General features: G+C 47.7%; 6 protein-coding genes across 6 annotated transcripts; 4 read left to right on the top strand and 2 right to left on the bottom strand.

The window, feature by feature from the left end:
• Window positions 1-76: 76 nt before the first annotated feature.
• EDB93DRAFT_107723 (heat shock protein 9/12-domain-containing protein) lies at window positions 77-708 on the top strand. The gene is made up of 4 exons (XM_041445297.1): window positions 77-288; window positions 346-432; window positions 489-551; window positions 607-708. Exons 1-4 carry the CDS (start codon window positions 235-237, stop codon window positions 664-666), a joined length of 264 nt encoding a protein of 87 aa, XP_041301887.1. The 5' UTR covers window positions 77-234; the 3' UTR covers window positions 667-708.
• A 42-nt stretch (window positions 709-750) lies between these two features.
• EDB93DRAFT_1323394 (Josephin-domain-containing protein) lies at window positions 751-2517 on the bottom strand (the record flags this gene model as incomplete). The annotated part of the gene is made up of 6 exons (XM_041454989.1): window positions 2333-2517; window positions 2259-2269; window positions 2092-2203; window positions 1991-2042; window positions 1886-1936; window positions 751-1825 (listed from the first exon to the last, which is right to left on the bottom strand). Exons 1-6 carry the CDS (start codon window positions 2427-2429, stop codon window positions 751-753), a joined length of 1398 nt encoding a protein of 465 aa, XP_041301886.1. The 5' UTR covers window positions 2430-2517.
• A 49-nt stretch (window positions 2518-2566) lies between these two features.
• EDB93DRAFT_1323393 (putative autophagy protein Atg27) lies at window positions 2567-4172 on the top strand. The gene is made up of 5 exons (XM_041454988.1): window positions 2567-2890; window positions 2942-3068; window positions 3124-3454; window positions 3509-3595; window positions 3646-4172. Exons 1-5 carry the CDS (start codon window positions 2621-2623, stop codon window positions 3755-3757), a joined length of 927 nt encoding a protein of 308 aa, XP_041301885.1. The 5' UTR covers window positions 2567-2620; the 3' UTR covers window positions 3758-4172.
• Window positions 4173-4264: 92 nt separating this feature from the next.
• On the bottom strand, window positions 4265-5683 carry EDB93DRAFT_1234339 (uncharacterized protein). Its single transcript, XM_041451330.1, has 2 exons — window positions 5276-5683; window positions 4265-5219 (listed from the first exon to the last, which is right to left on the bottom strand). Exons 1-2 carry the CDS (start codon window positions 5475-5477, stop codon window positions 4726-4728), a joined length of 696 nt encoding a protein of 231 aa, XP_041301884.1. The 5' UTR covers window positions 5478-5683; the 3' UTR covers window positions 4265-4725.
• Window positions 5684-6669: 986 nt separating this feature from the next.
• On the top strand, window positions 6670-8383 carry EDB93DRAFT_1181547 (uncharacterized protein). The gene is made up of 4 exons (XM_041450665.1): window positions 6670-6860; window positions 6908-7072; window positions 7128-7307; window positions 7364-8383. Exons 1-4 carry the CDS (start codon window positions 6696-6698, stop codon window positions 8270-8272), a joined length of 1419 nt encoding a protein of 472 aa, XP_041301883.1. The 5' UTR covers window positions 6670-6695; the 3' UTR covers window positions 8273-8383.
• Window positions 8384-9475: 1092 nt separating this feature from the next.
• On the top strand, window positions 9476-11536 carry EDB93DRAFT_1181538 (uncharacterized protein). The gene is made up of 3 exons (XM_041450664.1): window positions 9476-9776; window positions 9841-10718; window positions 10771-11536. The coding sequence occupies exons 1-3, from the start codon at window positions 9728-9730 to the stop codon at window positions 11248-11250; spliced, it is 1407 nt and encodes a 468-aa protein (XP_041301882.1). The 5' UTR covers window positions 9476-9727; the 3' UTR covers window positions 11251-11536.
• Window positions 11537-11675: the final 139 nt, after the last annotated feature.

Raw genomic sequence — 11675 nt, 5'->3', positions numbered from 1 at the left:
ATTGAAATTCCAACCCCGCGTCCGCGTCATTCTTGACACTCGCCAAATGAGGCCAAGTCTCATTCCAACACATGACGAGCGTCATACTGGCGTCAAGCTTGCACAGCTTTCCGGTCACTTCCAAGGGGTATATAAGGTCGAGGATATTCGATTATTTTTCCCAATTCCCTCTCTCTACACACACAAGACAAACACTCGTACAACTTTACACTCATATTCAATATCATCATCACAATGGCTGACACTGGACGTCAATCTATGACCGACAAGGCTGCTGCTTCTATGAAGGTCCGAACATTTTCCCCCTCTGAATTTATTTATTCTCGCACCTAACATTTGTCTTAGCCCGAGTCTCAGAAGTCGATGACCGAGCAGGCTGCTGACAAGGCCAAAGGAATGTCCGACTCGGTCGCTTCTACTCTGCAACCGCAGGTTAGCCCCTAACACGTCCCCTAAGGTTCTGATTGACGCTGACGGTCTGATTTTAGAGCGAGAAATCCACCACTCAGAAGGCAGGGGACACCGTGAGCGGCAATTCCAACGAAGACCAGGTGAGTTGAGGTCGAACAGTTATCTGATTAATTCGTGACCGACAAAATGTCGTAGGAGTCTTTGATGGGAAAGGCTAAGCATGCCATGGGCATGGGCGGTGCGGAGAAGGAGTAATTTATTCATTTCATGCGAGTGTCTCATATACTGTATCATATGTTGGGGAAATTGTAATTTTTAGCACGACTCACTTGTCCCCGGTCAACTACCGAATCTTGCTAGCCTTCTTCTACGCATCTCTTCCACATTGACAGACTCCCTTGGTGCTTCCGCTTCGGATACAATCGTACTAGTGTCCGTTTCAGATTGATCCTCAATCTCGTTATCCTCAACAGCTGCTGAGACGGGAGGTAAAGGTGCTTGTCGTGTCCGAAGTGGTTGTACTGGAAGAGGGGTGAATTGAGATGATGCATTCTCCAATGATGCTCTTAGAGCAGCCTGGAAGTCGGCATCATCGTCATCATAAACTCGGTCCATGCCATATGGTATCCTTTCTTGGGGAGGTACATAGTCCGAGTCTTCAGAATCATCATCATCAAGTTCTCTGGTGTGTCGTTCGGCTAGAGAATCCGCAATTGCACGACGGAAATGCTCATCTTCATGTTCATCTTCTGCTCGTGACCTGTAGGGCGGCTGGCGACTTCCAAAACGTGCAGCCTCCTCCTCGTACTGCTGTCTAAACCCCAATTCTTGCTCATGTCGCATGCGCTCCATGAGTATACGATCACGCTCCATGGAAGCAGTAATTGGGTCAACATCAGCGTTTCCGTACGGATCTTGGTTGGGAGGAATGCTTGGCACAACTCCTCTAGTTGAACCCGATCCGCGAATATCAGAGGCGAATAGACTACTCTGCGCGGGAGGGTAGGAACCCCGCATAGCCAATGAACCACCGAATTCTCCAGCCCCAGCTAGTGATGCTTGCAAGGCTGCTTGCAGCTCCACATCTTCGTTCTCGAGACCAGGCTCCGCGTCATCCCGAGGTGACGATGAAGCCGAGGTAGGATCTGGGAAAGTTGATGCGATTTCATCTGCATCTGTGTGGGGAAGTTGAGAGGGTACATCTGGATCAATCTGTGTGACTGTAAAGATAGAGTATCCGTCGCTCTCAGCTTGTTGCAAGAACATGCCAAGGTAGAGTTTGCTGATCCATCGCGGCTGACGCTTAGTGGAATCGAGGTTGAACCAGTGGCCGTCACCTGGAACAGTAAGATCTCCAAATCGTCGCAACGTGTACCAGTGTTGATTCTGGTTGAGCACAAATGCGACTTGGTTACTTGTGGAAAGACGATGTGATGAGGAACAAGTGATGATAACTCATGATGGACGGACGTACTGCGGCTCATTCTGATAAGGCTTCATAGCTTCAGAGCGCCATCGAACGAGGCTAAAATAGATATTATAAGGTAATGCACCAGATATGAAATGACAATTGACAAACCTGAGATTCCAGACATTGAGTGCCTCTTCCAACACTTGCACCGAGAAAAATCCTGAGTAATCATTAGCGCGTCATACAGCTAAGAATCTGAAAGAAGATGCCTGTATCATCCATATTGGTACTAGTGCGTGCTCGATTGGCGTCGTCATAACGCGATGACTCCTCCAGTATGTCCAACTTCCGAGCGAATTGAGAGAGATCGGGCGCTGTAAACTATGGCGATCACAGAGATGGGTATACGAATTGCGATCGAAAGAAGGATACTAACATAGTTTCCCTCTGGAAGTGGCGAATAAAAGTCGATGAACACTAGCATCGAGCAATAAGTGATAGGGCACATACGGAGTAGTGAATTAAGCGCATGCTGCGCACAAAGATTTGATCCCTCCTGCTGCCTCTCATGGTATATCATATGCACAAGTGGTTCAAGCCCTGCCATTCTTGATTCGATTTCGATGTCCTACAAACTTGCTAGTTCAGTGGATGGTGGCCGATGTAGCTGCCCAAGGTGGAACACTGGAAATGACATTTAAGGACGCGCACGCGTGTCTTACGTAATTCCAGCACTACTTGCGACTTGCTCAACGTTTACCCTAGTTCATCATCTCTTCTGGTTCCGCACATATCACCATGATCTTCCAGCACTTCATACCTCAGTCATTACCTTCCAACCTGTTGTCCTTACTTGTTTTATTATCTTCCACAGTTCTTGTAACAGCGGAAGACTTTGATTGTCATTATGTGTCGACTGGAGGGTCGAAATGGGACCTGACGCCGCTGAAGGGCTCGCACACAGTGTCCAGGACACGAGACTCGCCGCCTACAACTATGGTCGATGAACTCAGATTCAATTTGTGCAAGAACTTGAAACCAATGCATGGTGTGTCAGATGATGAACAGGCAAGTCCAATTCGTCATGCCCAACCTTGGCGATGTTAACATGAACCGCAGTGCCCGACTGGAACAAGGGCATGTTTGAGGAAGATAAACAAGAAATCCGAGTCTACAGACCGGGTGATTGCTGTCATACCTGTCGCGTCGACATCCGACATTGAGCCAGTACTCTCACAGCTTGATTGTATGTAGAGCTTCTATCTGATGTTTTGTTTATGCATGCTTAACAAATGCAACAGCGCCGAAAGGTCTCTCTTTGACATTTAGCGGATCCCGATACCCCTCCTCCTCTGATGCTTTACAATTCATCAATTTCTCTCTCTTTTGTGCCGACGATGCAGACCCCAAAGCAGACCCCACATTCGTCTCATATGAGAATGGAGTAGTACGTGTCGATTGGAGTTCACCCGCAGCGTGTGCTTTACCGGATGATCAACCTCCTCCACAAACCCCTCCACAAGCCCCACCAGAAGATGAGGATGACGAAGACACGCCTGCGGATGAAGGCGGTGGAGAGAGCGACGCGAAACCAGCGAAGAGAGGCAGTGGACTTGGGTTCTTCTTCCTTGTGTGAGTGGTATAATGTTGATGCATAGGGAGCATGACTGAGTCCTTATCTTCCAGCCTCCTACTAGCATTTGCAACATACTTCATACTAGGTGCATACTACAACTATTCCACATATGGTGCTCGCGGCGTGGATCTTATACCGTGAGTACATCATGATTCTTTTTTTGGATCACGGCCTAATACCTGCATAGACATCGAGATTTCTGGCGCGAAGTGCCATACATGTTGCAAGACGTTGTATCTCATCTGTGTTCAACGGTTCGACCACAACGGTCGACTCGTGGAGGGTATATTGCCGTATGATGATCACGTTCTGTTTTCTGGGACATCTTTCTATTCGAGTGTTTCAGATTTAGACATGGTACATGCATTTTGATTTAATTACCCTAACGCCTTACTACTGCGAAACTACGCTGGAAACAGAATGGAGGTGCGAGGTGATTAGAGATGTAATGTCGTTCTGAAATCGATTCAGATGGAATTCACGAGGTCCGGTTAAATTTTAGTAATGTTGCTGGGAACAACGCAGCGGCTGTCTCACTGAGTAGCTCCTATGGCCCATCGGTTTTTATTTACCCCTCGCTGTAACACCACTGACTTTAAGGCCTGTTATAGCTCGAGCGCCTATTTGAATTTGGGGGCTAGAGGCCCATCAACAGCCGCCCCTCGGACATGTACCCGTAGTCCGCAGGCATTTGTTGTGATTTGAGCTATTGACCAGGCACTGGAAGCCATCAGTTAATATGTCTGCTGGCGACCGCTATTATGCCTCACTTCTGAACCTTGCAACATGCTCAGGCTCACCACTTGATGGGACCGTTTTCTAGTGCAGCCATGATTGTGACTGATAAGCATTTGGGTCTAACAACTCAAGAATGACGAGGGCGCTTCGAAAAGTACGGATTGAAAAACTAACTACATACATGATAAAAATACATTGCATTGTCAGGGATTGTGTAAGTTGTAAAGGTATCCTGGTATACGTGACTAGTCCGTTCCGCAGATGAAAAACACTGCAGTGTGAAATATAGCAAGATAGAGATAAAAATGTGAGTAGGGGGTTAGTGAGTTGTGATGATGATACAAATTGAAGTCCATGATGAGCACGTCAGTGGGGGAGGTTTGAGTCACGGTGGCAACGATGATACAAAGTGAACGAAAAGTGATGAAGTCCAATTGTAGTCCGTTGGAGACGAGTCCGATACACTGAGGTTCGATGCGTTGAAAGATGGCGTGTGACAAGCCAATGGGACAAGTTCGCAGTGCGAGAATCAAACATTCTGGGAGAAGTGGATATTCCAGCTATCCGAGCCATCTCGAGCTCTAGTGAGGCCAACGAAGAAGATTTTCGGACCCAAAAAGTCAAAACGTTTTACGCCCAGCGCATGTTCGCGCGGGTCTGCACGGGACCTAGCCCTAAAAGAATCGATAGCGACACTAGCTGCATGGGAGGGTCCGTGCATTTGCATCTCGTGTGATGTAACACTTCGGTTGAGGGTTTCCCGAATGTTGAGCAGGACGTCATTCACGGTGATCCCGTGAGGGTTCACGACCTCTATTATCCAAGTGGGAAACTCAGGAATAGTAATGGTCATACGAGAGACTGTTGGTTGTACTGCAAACTCCCAAATCCTGGTAGGTGGACAGTCTGGTCGCAGTTGCACACGTGCTAGGTCTAGCGTGATGTTAAACATCATATTTGGACCACGACTCAAGAGGGGGTGCAAGACTATCATGGAAGAGTGGGTCGTAGAAGAGTGTTGATCTAAAAAGCAACAAATCTGAGATCTGGGCACCATGTGAATGAAAAGAAACACATACATGACATAGGGGGTTGGTGTGGGTGTGCATTAGGGTGCGGGAGGGACACTGTATGGAGGTGGGGTGCATTTGTAATTGGTACCGGGAGCGATACTGGATGTAGGTAGGGCGTGGTTGGAATTGGCGGGGGGGATGCCGGGGATGCTGACCCCCAAGACTTGTGGCTGTTTGAAGAGCCTGAGGAACCCACGCGGTAGTGCATCGGTGTAGAGTTTATCCAGGGAGATTGAGGAAGTTAGAAAGGGAGAGGGGCGGGGAACACAGTGACTCGACCACCATGTTGTACTGTCTTTTATAACGTACTAGGGAGTGTCGTCGGGAAGTTACTTGAGCGCTTATGGTTGTCATCGTGAGTAGGAGGGCGATGGATAAGGAAGGTATGGGCGGGAGTGGACAGCGAACACCATCATATATGGACAGAAAACAAGGTTACATGCTAAATCATTTGATTGACGCTGGGCGGGGTTTCCAAATATGGATAGGGGCGGGATCTTAGCCAAGGAACTATACCATATAAGGAAGGCGTCGGGATGATTCAGATGGCGATTCGGTGCCGACCCTGGACTGACTTGACTAAATCATGTAAATTACATAAACTATCAGACTTATCTGATGGTTTTTTCTAGTACCGCTATCATGTTGCAACCCAACCCAATTCTCGACCTCTGGAAGTCTCGGGTCCACTCACGGCACTATAGCGCAAGCGCAGCGGGACCGTTAGCCAATACGGTAATGTAGCTTATTTTACACCGAGAATTTTTATGACGCCAGCGTCTGTCGACCAGTCAGAATCAGATGATTCAGATCACGCAAGTGCAGTCGGCACCGAAGGACTGCACAATAATCTTGTTCCCTCCTGTCAATGGTCCACACCAAACTCTATTCGTGTTCTTGCCCTTAGTCGACCCATAAAAGTCTTCTGCGAGCTTTTGGGTCTGCGTACCACATTCGACTGCCACAGAAAGAGGACTGCGTAGTACGTTTCAGCGTCCTGTATCCAGGAATAGCACCTATCACCTGTCTATGAGAATGCATGTTTACCGTTTTCGAATGGAGATCCCTTCCCGAGGCTTTGGTGCCTTCAAACTCTTCAGGCTTTAAGGGGTGATCAAGGTTCAAACTTTACTGAATCTAAGAGCGTAATTCGAGCTGTAGTGTATCAGCGCGCGCACGATCACTTTGGACTCGAAGGTAATGTCGGTTTGTCTTCGATTGCTCATTGCGAGCCGTGTCTGCTCCACAGTGTAGCGCACCACAACTCTCATGACAATCACCCTGTGGTTCTAGAAAGATGGACACTCTAGTTCCAAGTTTTATCCGGGCAGTTTGGACTGGGACTTGGCAAGGTTGCAGGACTCACGAGTACTTTATCACGTGCTGGTCATCGCGAATATGTCGCATCTTCATTCAAACTACCACCATGGCGCATAGGTTCAATGCAGGTTCAGAAGACGACGAAGAACGTGACGATGATCCAGGAGCATATGTAATTAGGCTTGGTGTTCACGCTGGTAAACGACTCGATTCCATTCCCACCGACTACAGGTTGTGGGCAACAGGAGCCGACTGTCAACGTTTCCACTGGGTGAGAACTCAGTATAGTGATATGGCTGTCACTGAGAATAATTGCAGTATGCGGATTTCAAAGAGGCCAATGATCGATATGAAGAACGACTTCTTCAAACTCCTGAAGCCTACACTTTGTCCTTCGGGAAACATAAAAACAAAAGACTTGATGAAGTGCCAGAAGATTACATTTGGTCGGTCATTCGCCCTTCATTTTGTAATAATACCTGGGTAAGTCCCATTCTCTTGCCTGTCAGGCTTACGCTTATATATATCGTTGCCGCAGTACCAGAGCCTGGTGAAAGCTCATCGTCGTTACCTGGACAATGTATACCGAAACAAATCACCAGGCTCAGTTAACATCTGGTTTGGGAAGTTGTACCTGGATTACCCACTCAGCTTGGTCTACAAGCGGCCTGATTTCATTAAATTTTGCCTGAAACCAGAGCATAGCGAATTTAAGTGGGTGAGTCGCGGTTTCCCCAGTGGCGCTTGACACTCGATAATCGCTCCTATTCTCAGTATCACAGGTTCGAAGACCTAGTCCGGAGGTACAAAGCGCATCTCGCGACCCACAGACGGCCACATCGCAGAAGAAAACCAGCGAATGTGGAAAATCCCGTAGGGGAACTTCTGGGATCATGGGACGACCATGGGTCTGTGGAGCCAGGTGATAAATATGTGCGAGATGATTTTGTAGTCGACGATAGTGAGGGGGAAGATGAAGGCGAAGATTCCCAGGAGGGTAGTGGTTCCAAATCCGACAATAGCAGCGGGGACCACGGATTTGATGATGATTTTCAGGGTGAAGAGGTGTATAATGACTCTGAAGTCAATACAGCCGGTGACATAGTAGACGGATCAGGTCCAGAGCGGCCTTCTCTCACGAGTGCGGGTGTCTCTCAAGCTTCGGAGCCGAACTCAGATTCGGATGACGATACACCTCTGGATGAATTGTTCAACAAGATCAGGGCGAAGCGGGTTTCTGGGAAAAGAAAGGCGGAGGTCGTGTCGTCGCCCAGCCCCCAAAGAAGTCATCAATATGAAGGCGAGGACAGTGATGATGACATCGTTGCTCAGCCGCCACGACAACGCCGCAAAGATGCTGGTTTACACATTATCAGTGCTAAGATGGCAGGTCATGATAAGCCTACCCAGACTGATATCCACTCTGGAGCAGAGCCTGTTGCTTCAACTTCGCATCTTGATGAACAAGAATCTCCTCATCAACTTTCTGACTCTGGATCGTCCCAGGAATCCGCTGCAAGTTCAAGCACAGCCGATGAATTGCAAACTGAAGATGAGTCTTCACAGAGCGACAGCGAGAAATTATTGAATGATGGTTATATTACTCCTCCCTCACTCTTGGGAAGTTACTATCGTCCGCTTCCACGTATAATTAATAGCTCCTATTACCAGGAGATGTCTTAGCGGAGGTCTATGGCAGAGTCCAGGCATTCGTATTCAATTGTAATGATAATATTCATCTGAGCTGCGATGTAGTATGGAGCGCCCCCTTTCATATCCGAGCTCAGAAGTTACGTGAAAGCAGTGCGAAAATCTCGACCACTGCCACTTTCATCGTAATGTGATGGAGTGATGGGTCTTCAGATCAGCTTCTACCTATCTCTAGAGGACGGCTAAGCCACGCGGTGCAAGAATTCAATCCACACAGCTTTTTCTTAGCAGGCTTCTCTGTTTCAAATCTTAAGTGAGTTCACCGTGATGCGCCCGCCACGCCTTGTATTATACTGTATTCGTACTGACCAGACACAAACTGATGATAGTATGTAGGTCCAGGAAACACCGACGTGTGCGGGTGTGGGTGCCAGTCATCGCGCCACTTTGTCTTATCAGTCTTTGTAAAGTGTAAGAACTTTGTAAGTACTAGCGCTCGTTGTCAATTTTAGGTAAACTTGCGATTAGACGGACGGTAGGCTCAGTACAAAGATCATCGATGCAACACATGGTTGAGATGGACTCATCAGATCAACCTTGGATCCTTGTTCAAGTTGGTTGCAACACAAAGATAAGAGAGCTGTGGAAACAATATAATAAGTTTTGGCGACGGGTTCCATGCCGCCAATAAATCACATGGACCAGTGAGTGAAAGCAAGTTACCGAGGTGATTTAGGTTCAAGTCATTGGAAAGGTTCGTACTCAGGCTAGTGTGTAAACGATGTCGAACTTGAGAATGCGAGTCCACGGACAGAACTTGATCAAAACAATGATATTGTGTGGTTTTTTTTGGTCCCGGGCCCCCTGGCCCTTGCAATTGTAGGAGGATGAAAGTTTCGGATACAGTAGGCTGCTTCGCACGAAAAAGGACGTGGATATGAGATCGGACCGACATATGATGATCAGTGACAACGAGCGCTATGTGGCTGATTGCGCTGATCATTCTGCGATTATCAAACGCGATGATTCAGCCAGGACAGCATATGGACCCACTAAGTAAAATAAGTCGGCGGCGTCAAGACACACCTCGAAAAAAACGAATTATTCCTGTTGGGCATAGAGAAGAGGAAGCGTTAGGCTGACAGGCAAAGTGAATAAAAAATGTGAGAGTATGATTGGATGTCCGACAGTCCAAAGATGGGATCCTTTGATGAAACGATCTCTTGGTTCGGGTTACAGCTACCTAAAACATTGATTCCCGTGCCCGCGCTTGGTTAGAAGGAGACTCAACCTTCTATGGCCTCTGTTATCCCGACTTTCATGAAACGCCCGTGGGCTTTACCCTAAAATTGCCGTGTACGTATATCTTTCACATATAAAGTTCCCATCCGAGGTATCAGCCTCGTGCCCTCTTTATCGGTACACCCGCTCTTTACTCCCACAATATCTTTTTTCCTTCAGCGATACCTCCCTCCGAGCCCTTAAACAATGCCTGCTGAGAGATCCCGTGGCTCACTGAAGCGCGAGTCTTCAGATGGTATGTATACCCTTCAACGCATAAACATATTTGTAGATGCTGATGTTAGCTTACTCTAAATTAGCAAGCGCCCAATTAACTTGGACCCTTCCCCTTGAGCCTGCGTCTCCTCAGAGCATTGCCTTTGCACCCAACGTAACACCCATAACTTTCAATGACCCACCTACCACCGTCGACACTACCTTCGAACCTGTACTCTTTCCCACTCCTACTGGCGAATGCTCGTCTCGTCGACCTACGCATAGCAAAAAGCGGCCAGATGATCATATCCCTCGTCCCCCTAACGCCTTCATCCTCTTCCGCTCATCCTTCATCAAAAGCCAGCACGTATCCACAGGCGTAGAAACTAACCACAGCACGCTTTCAAAGATAATTGGTCTTACGTGGCAGAATATGCCCCATGACGAGCGTCAGATTTGGCACGCAAAGGCAAAGAAGGCATTGGAGGATCATAGGCGGAAGTGGCCGCAGTATGCTTTCCGTCCTTCCCATACAAAAGCAAAGGGTGGGTCCGAGAAGCGCAAAGTTCGGGAAGTCGAGCCGAAGGATATGAAGCGCTGCGCGAAAATTGCTGAGCTCCTTGTAGAGGGAAAAAAGGGCCAGGAGCTGGAACATGCAATTCAAGAATTCGACCGTACGCATGTCCCAGAAGTTGTTACACGCTTCGAGGCTCCCATTACTGCTAGGGCATATCGCCGATCTTCATCCGCTCCAATTGACAACCCGGAAACGAAGAAGCCATTCCTTTCATCATCATCCGCGCCACGTCGCGTACGTTCTACAAGCAGCCATCCGTCCCTCTCATCAACTTGGAAGTCTCAATATGATGATCTTCCGCGGAGATCCGATGGTCTAGCATCAGAGCACTGTCTCGATATCTCAGCATCGTCACCATTTATTCCATCAGATTATTCTTTCCCTGTGAAACCACAACCTTCATTGGTGAGCCGTGCCGGACTGTTCGGCTCCACACCGCTAACAATTTTTTTTGCAGGAATTTGATCCTTTCATGTTCGACGTAGCGTTCGGCAATTCGATAGCTTCCGCCAGTCAAACTTTCCCTGACTTTTCTCCTTCACCGTGCGAGACGCGGGTTCAGTCGCCTTCATTAGTTATCGACACCACACAGGGCAGCTCTGACTGGTCGCAAGCTTCATCGCCCTATTGTAACTCTCCTGTATCTCCTCATTTCCCCCTCAATTCTTCATCATTCGATACATTGTGCGCGGCAAACGAAGATCCGTTTATGTCCGGTTCATTTTCCTTCAATAACTCCTATCCCCTTCCTTGCAATGGGGGTTTCCCAGACACTTTCGACGCATTTGGTCACTCCCAAAGTCTGGACCCATCGTCATTCTCGAATGAGGATTTCTTCTCGAAAAACCAAATTTCCTTGTTCGAGCCGGGGAAACTGGAGCTTGCCAGCGTGGATATGGAATTTTCCGCTTTCATGTCGTCATTATCCGCCTTCTGATCACAAGTGCTCTATTTTTCCTTGGTTCCCATAAAGTAACTAACGGGTGTATTTTTACTCACAAACACGGAACTTTTCAGTGTAACAACTTGTAACAACTCATCAACCCTTCTCATCTCATTTTGCGATACATACTTCCGTCATACCCTTGGCTTTGTGTATAGTTATACCTATCTACATGTACTTAGAACACACTTCTCTTCGCCAGCGCAACAGAGAATTTTCATAGATTGCTGCAATTGCAAGTCTAGCTTGAATATTTGAATGATTATGACGCATGAGGACCTTGTGGTGAAATGACGGCATTCAACACCTGACCTTCATATCGGTTGTACATGTTTTCGTAAATCGTAAAAAATCGTAAGGTTCCCAAACGCATCAGGCAATTATGGAATGGAAGATAGGGCACGTGTGTTTAAACTCTT

Source organism: Suillus bovinus (genome assembly GCF_016758785.1).
Source record: "Suillus bovinus strain UH-Sbo-P2 chromosome Unknown EDB93scaffold_111, whole genome shotgun sequence".
Lineage (NCBI taxonomy): Eukaryota > Fungi > Basidiomycota > Agaricomycetes > Boletales > Suillaceae > Suillus > Suillus bovinus.
The sequence above is the reverse complement of the archived record's forward strand: the minus strand, read 5'-3'. Positions and strand labels throughout refer to the sequence as shown.